The sequence below is a fragment of the Phalaenopsis equestris genome, unplaced genomic scaffold (assembly GCF_001263595.1).
Source record: "Phalaenopsis equestris unplaced genomic scaffold, ASM126359v1 Scaffold212195, whole genome shotgun sequence".
Classification (NCBI taxonomy): Eukaryota; Viridiplantae; Streptophyta; class Magnoliopsida; order Asparagales; family Orchidaceae; genus Phalaenopsis; species Phalaenopsis equestris.
Genome location: NW_018231140.1, coordinates 421,277 through 445,384, shown reverse-complemented (window position 1 = coordinate 445,384; position 24,108 = coordinate 421,277). Strand labels below are relative to the sequence as shown.

The following is a 24,108-nucleotide window of genomic DNA, read 5'->3' as shown; positions in this document are numbered from 1 at the left end:
CACAGAATTTATGACATACGTCTGGTCTGCGAACCATTTTTTTATATAAGTCGACAAGTTCTTTTATCTAATATGGAGGATTAGATAGTGTTTATATTACCTATGTTCTTAAAACTCCTAATAGAGGCAAGCTCTTATAGTTAATTATCTCTCAAAGAAGTCATTTAAGAGAACTCTCGATGATGATCAAAGGTAAATACCTTCATGAATTCAAAGTTTAGGGTTTTTAAGGTTGGACATAGAAAAGTCAAGTTTGGGAAATGGACCAAATGAGAACATTTATTTCTGGAGTCAAAGGAAAGAAAAGTAGGGGATGTCACGAATTCTGAAGAGAACCTCGGTGACTTCCCAAACTATCCCATTGTTTGTTTTCAAATTCGAGAAGATGTTATTTGATATTTCATTCTGTCAATTTAATTATTTAGGACTTATATTTTCGTGACACGATCATAAAAATGACCTGAAGATATTAAGGTTTACATCGTATCGAACGACAAACTCAGAACATAAAGCGAGTTAGGACTTAAATTACACAACCTGGCTGTGCAAAGGCCTAAAAGATAAGGTGAGGATTAATGTTGCGTTAGACAGACCACCCTAAAATCCTATGACTTATTTAATTCTAAAGAAAGGTTTGCTCTTGTAGAATTGTTTGTTCTTTCGAAGTTGTTCTTCTGTACATCCTCGCCTTGCTGCCCACGGTGTCAGCTCCAAACTCCACGTCGTAGGAGTTTCAAGTTTAATGTTAAGTTTAAATATACATGCAATTATTGGATCGATAGTCTGCTGCTGGGTACCTCCTATAAAATCATATTACTGTCATCCTATTCAAAAAGGTATAATACATATGAATAAAAGAAACAGTAGGAGGTGCAGTAAAGGAAGCAGTAAAAAGTGCAGTAAGAAAAGCAGCAGTAAAGAAAAAATAGTAAATGCACAGTAAAGAAAAGACAGTAAATAGTGCAGTACAGACAGTAAAATGCTATAAAAATAAATCTGTGTACCTGACGGGTCTGCTGGTCTTGTAAATGGAATTAATGTTGCAGGTAAAAACAAACAAGTATAATGGAGAGTTTAGCAGATGGGGCAAACATACATTTGTGTATAAAAGAACAAGTGGGAATGCATCTCATGAAAGACTTAAAAGAAAAATTGAGAGAGACCCATGGAAACTCAAAGAAAACCATAGGAAATGCACGAAATATCGAAGAAAACCGTAAGCACTCATGTCGGGGTGGACTCAGAATCAGGACCCTGGGTCGAGATCAAGACCCTGGGGCCCTAATAAAACAGTCAGCACCATGTATGTGTGATCCAACACTAAGTAAAATGTTGCCGACCTAAGAGACACAGAAAATGGAAATCCCTAACCTGATTCATATGACTGACCCATGAATTTTTCATAAAATATTCATGAAGGATTTTATTTTTTTTAAAAGAGATTTTTGATTTGTCATGCGCTTTAAAGATTTTTTTTTAATTAATGTGTGTGTGTGTGTGTGAAGAAATTTTCAAACCTTAGAAACTTAATGAGTCATTGTGTGTGTGTGTGTGTGTGTGTGTGAAGAAATTTTCAAACCTTAGAAAGTTAATGAGTCAGTCATATTGCTAGGTTAGAACCTCCAACTGTCTGTAAAAATAAGGGTTAACTCTTTACTAAGTATTAGAGAGACGATAATATCAATCTCTCATTCTCTCAAGGTCACTGAGTGAGGATTGTGCTAGATCTTCTCACACATACCTAGATGTCTTTTTCATCATTATCCTTGAACCCTAAAACCGTCCAACTTACAACCTTACTTGATGGTTCATATATAGTCAGGGCTATATATGTGTGCTTATGTTTCAGACGTAAACACCTAAATCAAACCAAGAAGCAAGGAAAGAAAAGAAGAAAAATAGGGTGAGAGAGATGAGAGACTAATCCACCTAAAATAGCGAAGAGGTGAAAGATGGATCGACCCTCAAAACCGCATCTAAAATAATTCCCCACATCCAGCAATGTGCATCTCGAAAGGCACATTTAAAACTTCCCAAAGGATGCACCGAAAGATTTCCAAACTCGCATTAAAACGGCATCCAAATCATCTTTCAAAACAGTGCTAAAACCGGCCCAAAAAAAGCCAAATGAATTCCCAACTCACATAAAACAACTTGCACGATTTCGAATTTTGCATAAAACAAAATCGCCAAAGTTTCAGAATTCTCGCAAATGAGACGGTCATGTTTCAGATCTTCCATTTCTTTTCCACTTTTCTATATCCCCAAGCAACTATATGTGCCTTTATATGAGTGTCAATTTTTACAATTTAATCTTAGCTGCCAACTACACTAGTTTCCCTTGTATTGGCAAATGATCCGTTTATTGTTGTTTCATCTTCCAGAAAAAAAAAAAATATTTTATGCATCAAATATATATATGAGCATGTAAGGCTAAGTGGCATGAATGTAAAAGGGACAAATTTGAGTGTTAAGGATGTAAACACATAGAATTGTGTGACGTGTATGCAGGTTTCCCATACAAACAAAGATTCTTTTTAGCTACCCCTCTTGTTTTCAAAAAAACAAAGAGCAACCACAGATTCAATAAGTCAGCGGTAGAGAAACAAGGGATCAGCCTCCACATAGAATAACATTGATCGATACTTCATTGGAAATAGGCCAGTCATAATTGATGTCAATCCACAGGAGGATTCAGCATCTCAACTTATAAAATATTGAGGAATTTGGGTGGTATAAATGTAAAAAGAAAAGTAAAATTTAAGTTTTAGAAATGCAAAGACATTTGAATTTGTAGGTATGCATGTAAATTTCCCAAAATAATATAGCTTGAACTCCCTGCATTCTTAAAAAAAAAGAAATAAAAGGCAGAAAAAGAAAGAATCCTGCACAAGATGAGCTTTTGATTAGAAGAAAGTCAGCCCACAAGTCGGAAAGGTAAATGCAGTGGGGGGAAGACAAAAAACCATCTCTTTATCTTTCCAACTCAAACATCAGCAGTGCAGAACATTTTATGGAAAACAATTTTGCACCAGGGCACTAAACAAAGGATAGAGATGTAAAAGAAAAATAGTGTACAGATAAATTATTAACGGAAACCAAGTGTAGCTGACAAAAATCTGAATATTCTCTTCATTCATCTGCTCACTAAATATAAAGAACTTAACATAGTCTGCACCAATATACACCAAATAGCAAATTTTGCATCGGGGTGAAAGACTTTCATGACAGTAAAAGTGCTATAACGACATGGCTACACATCTTTAAAATAAAAACTGAGAAAGCTTGTTTTGCAGCAGCGAGAAAACTTTAAATGGTGCTTACATCCTAATTTGTTCCTCTCATTTTTTTTCATTTTTTTTTAAGAATCCTCAAGGTTTCAGATCTTTACAAAGAAAACACCAAACCTTCAAATCCTTAAAGGCCGAACGACAAACAGCTTTCTGATTTTTCTTTTAAACAAGACGACGAAACAACTTTTCAAAAAAATTTTTTTTAAAAAAAAAGGAAAGGGAATCCACAAGCTTCACCCTTTCACCAACTTGATATATCAAGATTTTCAATTTCCATAAATGAGCATATGTCAGTTCCAGCTTTCCAATCAATGCAGCCTTCAAAATGTATGGAATGTGCTCGAAACCCTAATGCAATCTAAACCCTATATGACCGACTGAAATATTTCAGCCAAGAGCCCATTCAGGAACAGAAATTCATGTATCATGGGATTCATATAGGAACAGAGTAAGCATGCAGATGTAACCCTTAAGATGAAATAAAAGAGGGAACAGAAATACCTTGCGGTTTGTAAATGAATGAAGGACTCTAAAGATTCCGAATCACTCTGTTCAAGGATGGTTAAAGAGAGAGTTAAATATAGTTGCCCACAAAAGAAATAAGCTAAAAATACCAACAGAAAAATGGTAATCTGATCCATGAGGGACATGGACACATTATCGATGTATGAAAACAGAAACATCCTGATCATAATGGAGAGTAGAAATATTTCTCAGCGGAATCGCCATAAATTGTCGGTCATTAAAATTCCCTTCCTCTTTTGAAAAATATAAAATATAGCTTTGATTTAATTTAATTTAATATATATATATCTATATATATATATATTGTTTTTCTTGAAAATAATATTTTAATTCTAGAAAAATGAGACTAGACAGATCTCATTCATTTAATAGTTTAAGTAATCAAACAAAATACCGCAACACACTTATCACGAGGAAAATGCACATTACTTGATAGTGAAACTCGATTAAAAAAACTACAAAATTTATGATATTTGTCTGGTTTGCGAACCATTTTTTATATAAGCCGACAAGTTCCCCTATCTAATATGTTTATATAAGCCGACAAGTTCCCCTATCTAATATGAAAGATTATATAGGATTTATATTACCTGAGTTCTTAAAGCTCCCAATAGAGGCAAACCCGTATAATTCATTACCTCCCAAATGACTAAAGTCACTTAAGAGAACTCTTGATGATGATCAAAGATAATTATCTTCATGAATTCAAAGTTTAGGATTTCAAAGGTTGGACATAGAAAAGTCAAGTAGGGGAAAGGGACCAAATGGAAACATTTATTTCTGGAGTCAAATGAGAAAAAAAGTAAGGGATATCACGGATCCTGAGGAGAACCTCGGTGACTTCCCAAACTATACTATTGTTTGGCCTCAATTTCGAGAAGATGTTATTTAATGTTTCATTCTATCAATTTTATTATTTGAAACTTATATTTGTGTGATACAGTCATACAAATGACTTGAAAGATATGAGGGTTTACATCGTATCGGACGACAACCTCGAAATCTAAAGCGAGTTAGAGTTTAAATTGCACAACCTGACTATCCAAAAGCCTAAAAGATAAGATGAGGATTTATGTCGCGCTAGGCAGACCACTTCGAAATCTTATGGCTAGTTTAATTCTAAAGAAACGTTTGCTGTTCTAAACCTGTTTGCTCTTTCGAAGTTGTTCTTCTGTACATCCTCGTCATGCTGCCCACGGTGTTAGCTCCAAGCTCCACGTCTTAGCAGTTTCAGGTTTCACGTTAAGTTTAAATATGCATGCAATTTTTGGGTCGGTGGTCTGCTGCTGGGTACCTCCTATAAAACCAGACTACTGCCCTCCTATTTTAAAAGATATAGTACACATAAATAAAAGAAGCAGGAGGTGCGGTAAAGAAAAGGCAGTAAATGTACAGTAAAGAAAAAGCAGTAAAATGTGCAATATAGAGAATAAAATATTATAAAAATAAACCTTTGTACCTGGCGGGTCTGCCGGTCCTGTAAATGGGATTAGTATTGCAGGTAAAAACAAACCAGTATAATGGAGAGTTTAGCATGTGGGGCAAACATTCATTTGTTTATAAAAGAATAAGTGGGAATGCATCTCATGAATAACTCAAAGAAAAACTGAGTGACCCATGGAAACTCAAAAATAAATGAACGAAACACCGAAGAAAACCGTAAGCACTCAGGTTGGGGTGGACTCAAAATCAGGACTCTAGGTCGAAATCAAGACCCTGGGGCCCTAATAAAACAGTTAGCACCATATATGTGTGATCCAAAACTAAGTAAAAGGTTGTCGGCCTAACAGTCACACAAAATGAAAATTCCTAACCTGATTTATATGGCTGACCCGTGAATTTTTCATTAAATATTCATGAATTTTTTTATTTGTTATGTACTTCAAATATTTTTTTTAATTAATCGTGTGTGTGTGTGTGTATCTTAGAAAGTTAATGAGTTGGTCATATTATTAGGCTGAAATTTCTAATTCTCTCTAAAAGCAAGGGGTAACTCTTTACTAAGTATTAGAGAGGCGGTAATGTCAATCTCTCATTCTCTCAAAGTCACTGAATCAGGATTGTGCTAGAACTTCTCACACATACCAGGATATTTTTTCATCATTATCCTTGAACCCCAAAACCGTTCAACTAACGACCTTGTTTGATGGTTCATATATAGTCAGGGTTATATATGTGTGCTTATGTTTCAGACATAAGCACATAAATTAAACCAAGAATGAAAGAAAAGAAGAATAGGGTGAGAAAGAGGAGAGACTAATCCACCTGAAAGAGCGAAGACGTGAAAGATGGATCGCCCTCAAAAGCGCATCTAAAACAATTCCCCACATCTAGCGATGTGCATCTCGAAAGGCTCATTTAAAACTTCCTAAAGGATGCTCCGAAAGCTTTCCAAACTCGCATTAAAACGACACCCAAATCCTTTTTCAAAACAGTGCTCAAACCGGCCCAAATGAAAGCCAAATGAATTCCCAACTCACATAAAACAAGTTGCACGATTTCGAATTTTGCATAAAACCAACTCGTCAAAATTTCAGAATTCTCGCAAATGAAACGGACATGTTTCAGATCTCCCATTTCTTTTCCACTATTCTATATCCCCAAGCAACTATATGAGCCTTTATATGAATGTCAATTCTTACAATTTAATCTTAGCTGCCAACTACACTAGTTTCCCTTGTATTGGCAAATGATCCGTTTATTAATAAACAAACGATTTATGTTTCATCTTCCAGGAAAAAAATATATTTCAAATATATATATGAGCATGTAAGGCTAAGTGGCATAAATGTAAAAGGGACAAATTTGGGTGTCAGGGATGTAAACACATAAAGAATTGTGTGATGTGTATGCAAGTTTCCCATACAAGCAAAGATTCTTTTTAGCTTCCCCTCCTGTTTTCAAAATAATAAAGAAAAACCACTAATTCAATAAGACGGGGGTAGGGAAACAAGGGATCATCCTCCACATAGAATAACATTGTTGGATACTCCATTGCAAATAGGCCAGTCATAATTGATGTCAATCCACAAGAGGATTCAGCATTTCAACTTATAAAGTAATAAAGAATTTGGGTGGTATAAATGTAAAAAAAAAAAAAAAGTAAAATTAAAGTTTTAGAAATGCAAAGAAATTTGAATTTGGTGGTATGTAAATTTCCCAAAATAATATAGCTTGAACTCCCCGCATTCAAGAAAAAAAAGAAATAAAAGGCAGAAAAAGAAAGAATCTTTCACAAGATGAGCATTTGATTAGAAGAAAGTCAGCCCACACGTCGTAAAGGTAAATGCAGTGGAGGAAGACAGAAAACCATCTCTTTATCTTTCCAACTCAAACATCAGCAGTGCAGGACATTTTATGGAAAACAATTTTGCACCCGGGCACTAAAAAAGGATTGAGATGTAAAAGAAAAAGTGTGCAGATAAATTATTAACGGAAACCAAGTGTAGTTCGCAAAAATCTGAATACTCTTCAGTCATCTGCTCACTAAATATAAAGAACTTAACATAATCTGCACCAATATACACCAATTAGCAAATTCTACATCGGGGTGAAAGACTTTCATGACAGTTAAAGTGCTCTAACGACATGGCTACACATCTTTAAAAAAAAAAACTGAGAAAGCTTGTTTTGCAGCAGCAAGAAAATTTGAAATGGTGCTTACATCCTATATTTGTTCCTATCTTCTTTTTCTATTTTTTTTTTTAAGAATCCTCAAGGTTCAGATCTTTACAAAGAAAACACCAAACCTTCAAATCCTTAAAGGCCAAAAAACAGCTTTCCAATTTTTCTTTTAAACAAAACGACGAAACAACTTTTCAAAAAAAATGTTTTTTAAAAAAACGAAAGGGAATGCACAAGCTTCAGACTTTCACCAACTCGATATATCAAGATTTTCAATTTCCGTAAATGAGCATATGTCAGTTCCAGCTTTCCAATCATTGCAGCCTTCAAAATGTATGGAATGTGCTTGGAACCCTAATGCAATATAAACCCTATATGACCGACTGAAATATTTCAGCCATGAAAGAGCCCATTCAGGAACAGAAATTCATGTATCATGAGATTCATTTAGGAATAGAGTATGCATGCAAATGTAACCCTTGAGATGAAATAAAAGTGGGAAAAGAAATACCTTGCAGTTTGTAAATGAATGAAGGACTTACCACTGGGGATTAAGGAAAGAAAGAGGATCAGGCGTCCTTAGAGCTTGAATGAGAGGGGAGTTCAGACACAATGCACAACCAACAATGATCCAACAACAACCCCTTCTTTTGCTCAAAGAAGAACAGAGAAAACCAAAGCTCCAAGCACATAAAGAACAGACCAATCAAGAGAGAAGAAACACTCAGAATTTCGGCAGAACCTCCCTCTCTTCAAAATTTCGGCCAACCCTAAAGACCCTTACAAATGGTCTTTTTATAGCCAAGGGAGGAGAAACATACTTGAACTCACCTAGGGGGTGAGCCGACGCTTGAACGCAACGGGCCAACAACGACAAGAGTCGTAGAGGCGGGAGTGGCGAGCAGAAAGCCGAAGCGCAACAGAGAGTAAGTGGATGCCTTACTAAAGCACGGGGGAGGGGACCTCAGGTGAAGCTTCGCGTCAAAGGGGCTGCTCGGCTAGGGATGGAATCGCGAACAAGAGAAAGGAAATTGGTTGTGGCCGCTCGCGGGAGACAAAGCTAGGGGACGGGTTAGGCGCTTGCGTGAGTTTAGGTATTGGGATTTAAGTAATTTCTCTTTTTTTTATTTCACTCATTTTTAATAATTAAAATCCGTCGATTCAAACACAATTTGATCTTGTTCGAAACCATGTCAAAATTGGTGTCCCTCATGGCTAAAGTCCACGTTTCGGACACGTCGGCGCAGTCTGTTTCGTCATCCGGAGTTGTTCGGACAACCTCGTCGATGATCGGTTCAAAAATGTGTTGAATTCGTTTTTGTCAAAATTTTGGTTCGCGATCGACTGTTTCAAAATTTTATTTAAGTTTCAATTAATTATGCAACATATAAAAGTGTAGGTGACGTGAATTGCAATATTTAACATGTCAACCGTCCGAATTGCAACATTTGTGGGCATAAAGGTGTAAACTGTGCATAAGACAATCCTAGAGCTTAATGATCCTATAGGGACTCCTTTTGAATTTTCTCATGTTGGTTTCAACCCCCTAAGTGCTAGAGGTCAAGAACCACACATCCGGAACTGCAAAAGGGTAAAGTAGTTTGGATTTCTAAAATGAGTTGGGTCCCACTAGTAAGGCTCTAAGATAGTCAAAGAGAGAATCCTAAGGCTAAACAAGAAAACTAGACATCGCTAAAAATGAGGTCAACAAATGGACCCCTAATAGGTGTGGTGTGTCGGGCAAGCACACCGCACATATTGGTGTTGACCGAATAGCTCAACAAAACCAACACAAGCGTCTAAGCCAACATACTTAGAACAAAACGTAGAGTGGAATGAGAATTGTTTCCGTTGCGGAAGTAGCAAGTAAGTTTTCAATTTAAATATGTGAACAAGAGTTTTCAAATTTCAAATGTGGATTTGATTTACATTGCTTTTCTTTTTATTTTGATTTTGATTTAGTGCTGAGAAGGGACTAGGGCAAACGCTTATCCTGAATGCCAAATGCTTTAATTTTAATTTTGATTTTGATTTCAATTTCAATTTATATTTTCTGTTGAGAAGGGAGTAGGGTGAAGGCCTATCCCGAATGTTGAGATTGCTGAGAAAGGAGTAGAACTAAATCCTATCTCGAATGCTAAGATTGCTGAGAAGGGAGTAAAACGGAGGCCTATCCCGAATGTTGAGTTCTGAGAAAGAAATTGGGCGAAGGCCCATCCCGAATGTTGAGATTGCTGAGAAGGGAATAGGGCAGAGATCTATCCCAAATGCTGGGATTTTGAGAAAGGAATAGGACGAAGGCCTATGCCGAATGTTGAGATTGCTGAGATTGCTGAGAAAGTAGGACTGAAGGATATCTCGAATGTTGTGAATACTGAGAAGGGAGTAGGACTGAAGCCCATCCTGAATGCTGAGAATACTGAGAAGGGAGTAGGACTGGAGCCCATCCCGAATGCTGAGATTGCTGAGAAGGGAGTAGGACTAACGCCCATCTCGAATGCTGAGATTGCTGAGAAGGGAGTAGGGCTGAAGCATTTCCCGAATGCTGACTTCTGAGAAGGGAATAGGATCAAAACCTATCTCGCATGCTAAGATTGTTGAGAAAGGAGTAAGACTAAAGCCTATCCCAAATGCAGAGATTTTGTGAATCCAGAGATTTGCTGAGATTTCGTGAATGTGGGGACTAAAGAATTTTGTTGAGATTTTAAGAATGCAAAGATTTTGTAATTTTGTTGAGATTTGGTGAATGCAAAAATTGTAAAGCTTTGCTGAGATTTTATGAATGCAGACATTGGGAAAAATTTTTTGAAGCGCTGAGAATTTCGTAGAAGTTCATGCAATGCTGAATTTTACAGAAATGTCTGTGCAGAAATTTATAAGAAAATCATGAGGAGCAAAGTTTAGTTTTAATGTTGACTTTTATTTTTTTTATGCCGAGTTTTATTTTGTTGCGTCTGTTTTAGGATTTGAACCCACTTTTATACAAGCGTGACATTCGTGCTTCTAAGAACGAGTCTGTCTCTAAAACATCACGAGGCACGGTACTTCTTGAAGTATTATCCACTAACTAAAAACAAGTGACAGACAATAACCTACTCTTTAAGGTGCTATCAGAATTATATTCTTTCAAGTACTTATAAAGATGTGTTATTTCTAAACCACAGCTGAAGAGGCCGCAACTTCATAGCTTCGTTTGTAGTAGTTGTCGTTTGCTTTGACATTGATTCTGTAAAGTTCAAATTGTAGTTCTGACATTCTTCGAATTATTGGGAGTTGTATTGGCTGGGCGTTGAAGGATATGACTTCAATGTTGAATTTCCATTAAGTGCTAATATTATCGTCATTTTTTTAATTTTTTCTTCCTGGATCTAAGCATATTTCATAATTTCTGCTCATATGATTAAAATATTTTTCATTATCCAAAGATATTTCTGAGTCAATTAATAGTCAACCAAAAAACCCAATATCGCTTACATTTTTCTTGAATATAATATCGGTAGAATTTTTTTAAGAGAGCTCTTCAAGTTTTATTAATCAGTGGGGAACTTGGACAAACTTCACAATAAAACTAATACGAATCATTATTCTGAAGTAATTTGAGAAACAAATAAATTAGATACCAAAAATTAGGATGATTAACCTATAAAGACATAACCATGTCACTGTCTTTAGAAATATAAATAAAATTTAAACCTATACTTTGACATTATCTTTTTGAGTTAAGTTCATCTTTTTTCTTAACACTATCAATCATCATCTCCGTAGTCACTTCATGAAACTCACAACAAGATGAGCAAAAGTAAGCTTGGCATTGATGATCAGTAATAATTTCACTAGTTGACAATAAATTACAGGATATATTAGGAACATGGAGAACAACGCGACGGATTAACAACGAAAGTTTACCAGTTCCTATCTTGACAATTACCGAGAAAAAACCATCAATAATTTTGAAAGTTTTGTTGCCTAGAAATGATCTATAGGAGGAAAATAATTTAGAACAACAAGTCATGTGATTAGTTGTGTCAAAATCAATTATCCAAGAATAGGAAAAGTTAGGAATAACACCAAATAAAGCAGTAGCTACAGAGTTACCCTTCTATAATATAGAGCAGAACGGAGTCAAAGATAATTTTGGAAATTGAAACAGTTTGTGCAAATGTTCTAATTGATCCTTGGCGAAAATGACTACATTCGAATTAGCTGGTAACTCCCGAGTTTCTTTAGCATAGGCTTGATAAAAGCTCGACCTGCACACAATTTTGTTTTCCAATTTGCAATTTTCCTATGAAGCTTCCAACCTGTCTCCTTCGTCTGCCATGATTTTTTGTAATGCTTGTACATAGTTTTTTCCGTTCTTCTTTGTTAGTATCAACCCCTTTTGACACAAGAGTCGATTTCTTATGTTCAATGTTACCAGATGATTCGATGTTGTATACATAATTTTTCTTTTGGAATCCTCATGTCTAACTTTAGAAATGAAAATCGAATTGAGCGTAGAGGTTTCCTACCAAGGATTCCACCTCGAACTTCGTCCAAACTCCAATTAACGCCCGCTAAGATCTTGTATACTTGGTCATTTTCCTCTCTTTACTTGTAGCAAGCAAAATCATTTGAATACTCTCAAATATCATCATAACATTGATCAACTTTCTGTCATTATGTTACCAACTTTTGAAATATCTAGTAACAGCACGGTCACTTTGTTCAGATTTCTAACGTTGAGTTTTTAATTCAAAATTTGCAAAGAATTCTCAAGCTTTGAACAGAGATCTGAAACAACCTCCAAGATATTCCGAGCAGTAGAAAATAATAGATGAGGTTTTCCTATAGTAGGTTCTAAGGAGTGGATGAGTCATGTCATTAACAGAGAATTTTGGGACTGCCATTAGTTCAGATTCTGATCACTAGTAGTAGGTTTTGGGATTTATCTGGTTAAATACCCCCAACTTTGTCTCTCTTAGATCACCAATTTTATGGACTGAGCCCATTTGAGGTAGTTATGACAATTAAGTTTTCTAACAGTGAGGTAAGATGTTAAACTCTAAGGAAAATAATCAACTGATATACCCATGAGACGAGCTGCAAGGCAAGGTGAGATGGTTTCAGAATTACTAGAATTTTTTTTTAACTCTCATCATCATCACTAATTTGTACAACATTCTCAAAATGCGAGAAAAGAATAGTCTGTGTGCAGTGGCTACCTTGAGCAAAACAAGAAACTCCTTTTAGTTTGGATACGGGTTAAAAGTGTGCGGCTTCGATGATAGAGGAAGGCAAAGGAACGCCTCGGGTCTCTGAATGCCATGATCATGTTCTTTGAGTGTCGAGCTCCAGTAGTTCCTTCCCAGCGAGCAATAATGTCGACTATGTTGCATTCCCAAGTGTGATCCAGTCGTTCCTTACCAGCCGCGAATTGGTCATTGACTTCATAGTCGCGAGCTGGTTCTTTGAATCTTGCGATCTAGTCATTCCTTTCCAATGAGCTTTAATCGCAACAAACTTGCGAAGGATTTCTCAGAGTTGTGGTCCAGTCATTGCTTTCCCAACTCAGTTATAATAGAGGTTGTATGGCGACATGTGATGTTAACTAGATCAAGGCTCTGATACTATGTGATCTTTGAAATGGGAAAAGTAATTATTTCTTTTCAATTTCATAATAGAGGGAGTTGACTCCCATATTGGATAAGCTATAAAATCAGTCATATCTCCCCATAATAAAAAAAGAAAATTGGAAATATGACACCAATAATTCTACAACAGCAAAACCTTTATCCCACAAAGTGGGATCGGCTACATAAATCTTTATTCTCTATTGCATCCTATTTAGTGTCATTCTTTCATTTAAATCTAATAAATTAAGATTTAGGTCTACCTCTGCCTTAACATAAGTCAAAACTAAAATAACTACTCTTCTAATTGGATCAACAGATGGTCGACGTTTAATGTGACCAAACCATCTAAAACAACTCTTTAATTTTGTTTGTCACTCGAGCTACACTGAGCTTTTCTCTCGATTTATCCACGAGAAGGATATTATCAGTAAAAAAACATACACCAAGGTACATTGTAAGTGTCCAATAAGACCATCCATATCTAAGGCAAGAAGATATGGGCTTAAAGCCGATCTCTGATGTGAACCAACAGAAGTAGGATAATATTTGATCAATCCTCCTGTTCGAACACAAGTAACAACACTTGCATACATATATTTAATAACTTGAAAATAAGTCATATCAACACCATTCTTCTCAAGAACTCTCCAAATGATATCTCTTGGAACCTTACTTGGAACCTTATCACATAAGCTTTTTCTAAATCAATTAAAATCATATGTAGATCCTCCTTGGTATCTCTGAAGTTCTCCATCAAACCTCTCACTAAATGTATAGCTTCCGCGGTAGACCTGCCTAGCATAAATCCAAATTGATTATGAGAAACCTTTCTAATACGTCTTAACCTATGTTCAATTACTCTCTCCCATCAACTTAATTCCTCTAGAATTTGCATACTCTTGTGCATCCCCTTTCTTCTTAAAAATGACGACCAAAATACTCTTTCTCCACTCCTCATAAATCTTTTTAGTTTTAAAAATAATATTAAATAGTTTAGTAAGCCAAGAAACTCTCAAATCTCCTAAATATTTCAACACTTCAATTGGGATATCATCAGGTCCTATAGACTTTCCACCTTTAGTTTTCTTTAAAGTCTTCTCAACTTTTATTTTACTAATGTGACGGTATAGATGAAATACTTTATTATTATTAACGATATTAAGATCACTAAGGTCGATCGCATTTTCCAAAACGTAATTAAAAAGTTTATCAAATTAATTCACCAACCTATTTTGAATAGTTTTTTCTACGAAAATTAATTTTTGATTTTCATAATACACTTTACTTGAGCTAAATTTTTACTTTTATTTTCTCTTTGTCTAGCTTAGTTTATACATATATTTTTCACCCATAATTTTGAATACTAATAACAAAAAATAATAATAATATAAGATAACTAAAAAAACCTTTCTAGGAAATCAAAGATGCGGTATCATTCTCTATCTTAGACTGTTTTTATTTGCTTGGAAATGAAATTTAGCAAAATTGTTAGTCCTAAATAGGATAATGCATAATATTATTTTATATAATGAATATGTGTGCAAGTTTGTGTATCTACCATGTATAAATAATATGAGTCGGTGCTTATGCATACATTTTATCTGCATAACTTCTGAGCAACACCAAATGTTTTGTCCCCATATTCAAAGCGTGTGGTAAGGGGGGTTCCACTCCCATCTTGAGTGATTTCAGAAAAATAAATATAAATATGTGGATATACATATGGAGACATACATGTGAACGCTTATATATCTAATCACTTTCAACATCCACTAATGTTGAATGAGAAATCCTTGAGTAGAAGCAAATCAACTGTCAATTTTAAATTAATTAAAATTTGAGCAACTATTGAAGGAATTTCAAGCAACACGATTATCATTCCAACGTGGTTGAATACCAGCATAGATGCATTCATATTCTATATCTATATTCTAACCTCATTTGAATTAAACAACAATGATGTTGTTTTCCTTCCTTTTTTTTCAAAATGTAAGAACAACAAAAAAAATTAACCTAATACTAAAATTATATTCTAGCATGAAACAATTAATTACTTTTTGCATATAACAGAGTTCAGTTCAATGACATACCTAACGTCAGCTGGAAGATAAGCTGCAGGATTAATTCTGCATCGAAGTCTGAGATTTGCAGCAGTAAATATGCACACAGTAGCATCCAGAAAACTAGCATAAATAAGTTGACTGTCACAGGAAAAGGTAGCATGGGAGATTGGAGGAGAAGATTCCCGAGGCACCCACTGAAGATAACAGAGGATAAAGACCTGAGAAACCTTCATTAACTTGTTCTTCATATGAGAATCCAAATGAAAAGAACGCAAATACCTGTCTTACACAGTCTAGCTTATTAGCCTCATATATAGCAATCTGTGTCTCATGTACAACAAGGAAATGAATCTGATCCTGATGAAACTGCACACGAGTATCCGTAACCACATTAGATGAGCGTCCTGGTGGAACTTGCAAAAACCGGCTCCTTAGCTTTTCCCAGCCATCAATACCCCAAATACAGAGCTGCAACAAGAAACAATCTCTTCAAGTTGTAAATGCTCCGAAAATTTTCAGAAGGATGATGAGTAAACCGATCAGTGGAAGTGGATGAGTTTTTGGAATGGAAATCAACCTGCGCATCAGCCCCAGATGAGACCAACAGGTTTAATGGATGGGAAAAAGCGAGGCCAGTAACTCTTTTTGTGTGGCCTTTGAGTTTGCTTTTAACCTGCATGACCATAGTGGATCATAAGGTTGAGCAGAGTTATTCAGAATAAAGCAGTAGGTGAAGAGTGCTATTTTGCAGTTTCATACCTCATCAACTCGGACATTATATATTTGGATGGTGGAATCATCCATTCCAATTGCAATTATGTTATTATCTTGAGGATGGAATGCTAGAAATGTTGCAGCTGGTGGCGGGGGCATAAATGTTGTCATAGTCTGTAAAGAAAGAAGGAATTACAAAGACTAAATCTATATCGAAATTTATTTAAAATCTAAAAATTTTAAGTTCAAAACTTACCTTGAACGTCATCATATTGAACAAAGAAATTTTGCCCCCTGATGCAGACATGACGTAAGAGTCATTCTTTGACAGAGCAAAGCAAGGGACCACTTCTTCTGGCTTTGTATCTGTTGTATCATTAGTCATTAATATACCACTTGGCGGTTGCCATAACTGAGGAGGAACATTTGTTGTTGCCTGTGTATAGAATAACCATTACAAAATAATTATTAGAACATTCAAATTATGACGATGTTTGCACTCAAATTTCTTTTTTATTACCTTTCCAGAAGAATTTTTTTCATTTCGTGGCCATTTCCATAGAAGATGAATGGCATTGGATGCTAAAGCCAACAACGCAACACCAGAATTTGTATAAATTAACCTTTGAATCTGCATGAAAGGAACTTGTAGGTTTGCAGAATTTAGCAAAATAATTTCAATGATATGGAATATTGGCTTAAATACAACTTACTATAATCCTACTTCTGGAAAGAAATAACATCTGTATTTCCAGATTACAAGAATTAAATCAAATAAACAAAAAACAAAAACTCCAATAATTAGCCGAAAATAAAGTGAAACACAAATAAGAAATAACGGAAAATAAATAAATAAAATCCTACTATAACTTACAACACTCTCCCTCAAGCTCAAGCATAGATGTCAATCATATTCAACTTGGACATGACATCATAAAACAAAGGGCGATGAAAATCTTATATAAGAATATCGGTCATTTGACTAGCGAATGGAACAAACAGAAAACAAATCTCCCCAAAATCGAGTTTCTCCCTTATAAAGTGGCGGTCAATCTCTAACATGTCTGATATGATCATGTTGTACCAAATTATTAGCAATGCTAATAATGGCTTTATTATCACAAAAAGTTGCAAGAGAAACGTTGATCGACATGCATAACTCGCGGAACATGAAGCATAACCAAATAGCTTCACACAAACTCAAAGACAAAGAGAAACTCAACTTCAGCATAACTACGGGCAACAACAAACTTGGTTTACTTTTCTAAGTTATAAAGTTCCATTAACATCCGACCGTGTGTTCCCATTTTGGTTAATTTCAATCCCCGGCCCGGGTTGTGATAAGGACGCCAATTACTTAATGGGGGAGATTTTAAAACCCCTTATGTAGTTTTTGCAGACCATTATCTCGGTTAAAGATAAACTCTAAAACATCGAGGCACATTTTGGTGTAACAAATCAGAATTTTATCAGAAACTGCAAATTTAGGCATGCTCGTATTGATGCGCTTCTGGTATGGATGATCACTTTAGAACTTACTGCAAGGGGACAAAATTTTAGAGTTATTTGGCCAAATGGGATAATATCTCGATAGGTGGGAGTTTAAGCTATTCACATTCATTTCTAGATGGTCAAATTGAATAATAAGACAGAATAATCATATTCTAGTTACAATAATAAGATGTCTTGATTAATGACATTCAAATGCGAGTTATTTAGAAGAAATACAAGATTATTACCATAATTTAAAGGTAAAATTACTCACCTAAATGATGTCTAATTCGATAAGATTTTTCATGATGTCGACTTTTTCTAAAGTGGAAACCTAACATAAGTATAGCCTTTCATATTACAAAACTTTAAAATAATTTATTATTTTAATTTTCTATTAACTTTAAATTAATTATAAATTTTCATATTTTATTTTGGCATTCTACCTATATATATATATATATATATATATATATATATATATATATATATTGTGGGCTTGAAAAAGGTGTCGACAGCGACAGTAGGCTCTGCTAGGGTTTCGCTCGATGGTGATTCCCGGCGGTAATTTCTCGATTTCTCTCTTTCTCTTCGTCATCTCCCACGACGATGTTTTCACACCCTCGCAGACTCCTCGACGGCGCTCACTCGCAGTCATCAGCCTGTCGACGTCGCTCGCTCGAGTCGTCTCTCCTCACCCGCAGTCAACAACCCTCGCTCGCAGCTCCCCATTAGCCATCGCGGCACGCGTCGTCTCTCTCGTACTCGACGACGCCTCTATCGTCCTACCCGACAAAGAGTTTCCCCGAAGTCTACTCGCCTTTTTTCTAGCAGCTCACCTAGTCGCTCTGGAGATGGCCTCGACGATCCGTTCTTATGCCACTGCACTTGCTGACGATTTTCCTATTCCTACTCGTGCCTCTCTTTCAAATTTTGAGTCTGGTTTTCGTATTGGCAAGTCCTGCAATGTTCCACAATCTTTTCACGAAGCTCTTGAAGGTGGTGGTGATCACACTTCCATTAAATAGCTTGGTAAAAAAAATGAAGGTGGTGGTGATCACACTTCCATTAAAAATCTTGGTAAAAAAAAATGGGAAGTCTGTTTTTATTCTCACTGAGGCTGAAACCAGTATTCTCGTGCCTTCTTGGCGTTTTGTTCTAGTGGGGAAATTCCTTTATAGTCACCCAAAACTTGAGATCATTTGAAAAGATTTTGATGCTATGAAGCTATTGGGCAGTTGAAATTGTGGCTTACTGACGGTCGGCATATACGTATTCAACTATCTCACAATATCGATTACACTCATATTTTTTCTCAAAAAATTATCAAGAGCGACAACCGTTTTATGAAAATTCTGAAGTGGACTGTCGATTTTGATCCAAAACAGAGTCCCCTATCATTCCTATTTGGATAAAGCTTCCGTGGGTTAAAATTACATCTGTTCAACTTGAATTTATCTACTACTCAGCAACTGCTTACGGTAAGTCTCAAGATTGATACTCCTACGCTTGCAGTCACCAGACCCTCTGTGGCTTGTGTGTTGTGTTAGTTGAGAGATATTGTTAGTTGAGAGATATATCACTCAACCAGCTCTAGATGAGGTATGGATTAGAACCACTCACAATGGGCATTGACAAAAGGTTGAATTAGAGCCACATCCTCCTTATTGCTCTCATTGTAGTATGTTTGACCACAGTTCTACTATTTGTTATCACTTGCATCCACGCTATCACTTGCATCCACATCTAAGGCCGGATATCGCTAAAGATCAGCCACCTGCCATCCCTACTAAGAAGGTGCAACCCTATTCTCTATCCAACACCGCAGTTCCTGATGAAGAGCACCATACTACAGGTACAGATCCAAACACCACTTATGAAAAGAAAAAATCATGTGTCTAGGCGATAGGCAACAAAATCTGAACAACAGCTTTTGGAAGAAGATAAGCAACAAAATCTGCTATGGGAAAGATAGAATTAATGTTTACATTCAGACCGCCTCATCCTACTCATGTTAGTCTATGATTGTTACTTCATATTATTTTTCACTATGACCATTCTATTCATGTTCCTGACATTGATTTTTCCAAGTCCCAATATCCCAAAGATAGAATTAATGTATATTTGCAGCCGCTGATAGATGAGCTACAAATTCTTTGAGAAATAAATATCATCATATATAACTATTCTATAAGCGGCTTGTAACGATCTGACATGGGGACTTGAAACTGATAAAGTCTGGTATAGATGGTCGGGCAATCAAAATAACAAAATCTCTATCATTCAATTTTTATAACTAACATTTAATTAAATGAAAGAGCCACAAATTTAACTCGTTTGAGATTGTTTGTGTCTTTTATAAATGTTCTCTTCTATCACCTATCTTTTAAATCACTTAATTAAACATGAAATATTAGTTTAAAACAATAGTGAGCTAATCATAGCCAGTGAATACTCACACTTAGATTACAGTAGCACGATGAAAGAGAAAATAATATATATGCTAATTAAGTTTTTAATAAATCAGAAATAAAAAAATTTTGTTATCTTATGAATATGATCATTCACGATATTTCATAATATATAAGGTGGTTTATTATGTCAGTAATATGTTAATACTATTTAGATCTGTACAATTGTCACAAGAGTACCGTAAAAAATTGTTCAAATTAAAGTACTTCAATATCAATATCAGTTTCCATTTATATGCATGGATAACTTAGCGTTCATCTGCTAGTACCATAAAAAAGAGAACTTCATCGTAGTTATACATGCACATACGAACACATATATATAATCAATATCATCCATATGCTTAATGTATAACATATGATATTATATGCTTATCTTTAAATAATATGTTATATTTTTTACTACAAGAAGACCTAACATTTAAATATGATAAATAAAAAAGAGTATATAAATCAGGATAAACTACTACATGAATTTATAGATATCAATATCTATTTATGCAATTGATTAAGAAAAAATAAAATACACTATAAATCTAAGAGTAAGAGTACTCACCTCAATCTTAGATGGTTTTCTTTGTTTTTAGTTTTTATCTAATCCAAGTTAACAGCAATAATTTATAAAATATTCAAGTTACCTAAATTTTTATCACATTAGTTAATTATGTTTAATTTAAGAGTTAATTATCAATATTTATTTTATTACATTATTTAATTAAGATTTCAATACTTAAAATTTAAGTTTAATCATTGCAGTTAATACTTATATTAAGTTTAATCATTGCAATTAACACATTAAATATTAATTTAAAAATACTTTTGGAATCAAAACCCTTATATATATATATATATATAATTTTAATTAAATAATTTAATTAGAATAATTAAAACTCACCGTTATATCTTGAATCGAGAGCCCTAGGCATGGTCTTCCTCCTCCAAGTGCGATGTTGCTTCTCCTTCGCATATAGAAGACGCTAGACTGGTTCTTCCTTCACTCACACACTAGGGTTCGGTCGAGAGCGACAAGCTTCAAATGACAGAAAAATTGCTTTGACCTTCCTCCGAGCGAACCGATTTGTCTCTCTTCAATGCTCGAACCTCTCACTCAGTCATCATCGCCCTCGCCTGCTTAATGCCAATACATAAGCTTCGATGCCCTCATCGAGCGCCTTGTCTCCTCTGCTTGACGACGTTGTCTTCAATCATCATCACCGCCTTAAGCTTCGATAGATGCATGAGGAAGCTATAGCTTGCGTTTGTCGGTCTCATGCCTTCATCCGAGCAATTCAACCCTTTAGATCTTATCTCCACCCCATGTCTTTTATAAAACGAAGGTACCTTTCGTGTTCCCGAGCGCTCACTTCCTCTGCCTCCCTTTGGTTCCTGCAAGGATATGAAAAGGGACATCACAATCTTCTTTAAATTTTGTCCTTGAAATTTATAAACATAATGCAAGTCATCTCTCATTAAGCATGTTAACATGAACTATCCATAAATTTCATGATGAAAACTACGGGTCATTCACTAAGATGAGAAGTAGTCACTGTAAAGTAAAGACCTGATACAAGGCGACTCAATTATACTCCCCTCAATAACAAAATCTAAAAATAACATATCTAAAAAAACACAGTTACTAAAGTGAGAAAATTCGCTCAAAAAACACCCTGCTATATGAAAATGCCGCTCATGAAACCCTATCACCATAAACAACAATAGGTTCTTCGGGCTCAATTTAAGTAAGGGAATAAACTCGAGGTCGAACAAGATGTCTTTGCTGAACTTGGGTAGGAGATAAAGCTATTGACCCTATCCTTTTCTGGTCGTCTGCTATTTCTGTGAAGGAGCTCCGCCTGACTTCTGATCTTTAGTGCTCTTCTGGCCAACCAATGGACAATACGTTGTTATATGACCAGGCTGATGACATCGGTAGCATATGTTAGATCCAATCAAGCATTTATCTTTATGTCGTCTTCTGCATTTGACACAGGTATCAATAGTGTTGTAAGTCAAATTTGTATTAAATCCACATGAATTGAACTTGGACTTCTTCCCATTGGATCACTTTGATCCACATTTTCTCCTTCATCAATATTCTTCCTCTTGTGTGTCTCCTTACACTTCTGAGTAAGCTAATAATCGATCTCCACTCTTTTACCTCGTTCCACTATTACTTAGTATTCATCAATTTCAAAAGGCACCGGTTGTCTAATCAAGTGTTTTGATCCAGAAAGAAATATGTAGCACTTTTCAACTAAGGCGCATATCTTAAATGTGTCTAATCAACTAAGGCACATACCTTAAATGTGCAGTAAACTTTGTTTTTTATTGTATGATTATCTTCTCTCTTTGTACCAATATGAGAAATGCCTTGCATTTGTCTTCAAGTGGATAGAGGTACAAATCACTCTCTAAATAGCTCTACGAATTCATCCTAACTTACCATCATTTTGGGTAGTCCCCTAGTCTATCTTGATGGTGCCTGAATTTCAGCTTCTCCATCCAGCACAAATGTGGCTATTAGCACTCTTCTTTCATCCGAACAGGTCATACTATATAATATCTTTTCGATTCGCATTAGTCAATTCTCCATTTTAACCAAATAATCAATTTTCTTAACGAAAATCTTGGAATATCTTTAAGTACTTATCCACAATAACTGTATCGCTTGTAATAGATTATGATCCGCACAACTGAATCAGCTGAGTCATCATCACCATCATTCAAGTCAAAACATTTGTATTCATATTTATAGTATGTCGTACTTCATTATTTTCTACTAAGACTCTTTCCTATAGTTTAGAGTGTATCTATATGCCTGAATAGATATAATTATTATTTTGAGTTAACTTAAATACTTTATTATTTTTTTAATTATTCTATTAACTCTTTCATCAAAATTATATTAATTAATCATAAAATTTTGCTCTGATACCACTTTTGTTACGACTCGGCCCAAAGCTTGGAATTAGTCAAGTCGTATAAAGACGGCTGGATGGTGGAAATTAAAAAAAAAATCTATATTACATTTTAGATAACTACCATTTAATTTAATGAAAAAACCCTATCAAAATTAAATTAAAACATTACAATTAAGTTTACCTCATTACAAGTTATTCGCGTCTTCTATAAATGTCTATTATTCTATCGCTTATCTCTTAAAACACTTAACCAAACCTTGAATGTTAGTTTAAAACAAGAGTGAGCAAACCATAGCTAGTGAATACGGACACTCTTAGATTATAGTTACACAAAAGAGAAACAATATGATTGTCAATTAAGCTCTAAATAAACCAGTAAAAATATACTTCATATCTTATTGATATGATCACTAATAATATTTTATAATATATAAGGTAGTGTACTACATCAATAACATACTGTATCATTTATATATGTACAATCATCGCAAGAGCACGTCTAAAAATTGTAACAGTTAATATATGTCAACAACATATTTTTTTCATGTGTATGAGTATCGTATTATTACCCCACCAGTGCCAAAAAGGGGTAACTCCATCATAGTCAATCATGCACAAAAAAACATATATATATATATATATAATCAATATGATTCATATGCATATATTATGACATAAAATACAATATATGTATTTTTAAATAACATGTTATAATTTTTACTACAAAAGACCTAACATTTAAATATAACCAATAAAAAGAAGAGCATATAAATCAGGATAAACTAATACAAGAATTTATAGATATCAATAACTATATACGTACTTGATTGAGAAAAAAGAATACTACTATAAATCCAATAGTAAGAGTACTCAACTCCTTCTTGGATGATTTTCTTTGTTTTCTGTTTTTGTCCCCTCCATTAAGTTAACACCTTTAATGTATAAACTATTCAAGTTACTAAATTTTTATCAACTTACTTAACTATGTTCTAATTTAATTGTTAATCATCAATCATATTTAATTAAAATTTAAATAGCTAAACTTTAAGTTTACTCATTGCCATTATTACTTATAATAAATACTATTCATTTAAAATTACTTTTAGAATTAAAACCCTAACATTTCTTGCTATCGTCAACCATTCATTGATCCAAAAATGGAACTTTGATAGCATGCATCAAATGCACTTAAATTTAAAATCAAATGCACTTAAATTTAAAATTCAAACAATAAACTTATTTATAATTATATATATAATTTTATTAAATAATTGAATTAAAATTATTAAAACTCACCTTTATATCTTTGATCGAGAGCCCTACACACATGGAACTCGTCTTCCTCCTCCGCGCATGATGTTTCTTCTTCTCCTTTACATACAGAGGACGCT

The 24,108-nt window shown here is 34.7% G+C and overlaps 1 protein-coding gene across 2 annotated transcripts in view; it reads right to left on the bottom strand.

Annotated features, from left to right (window-relative positions):
- The window catches only part of LOC110036882 (protein TPR3-like), a 61,316-nt gene that overhangs the window by 3,543 nt on the left and 33,665 nt on the right, over positions 1-24,108 (bottom strand). For both annotated transcript variants that reach the window (XM_020741434.1, XM_020741435.1), the window contains 6 exons: positions 16,355-16,465; positions 16,091-16,270; positions 15,880-16,008; positions 15,698-15,793; positions 15,400-15,588; positions 15,148-15,314 (listed from right to left, as the gene is read on the bottom strand). In XM_020741434.1, coding sequence (XP_020597093.1) covers positions 15,148-15,314; positions 15,400-15,588; positions 15,698-15,793; positions 15,880-16,008; positions 16,091-16,270; positions 16,355-16,465 — 872 coding nt within the window. The remainder of the gene's footprint in view (positions 1-15,147; positions 15,315-15,399; positions 15,589-15,697; positions 15,794-15,879; positions 16,009-16,090; positions 16,271-16,354; positions 16,466-24,108) is intronic.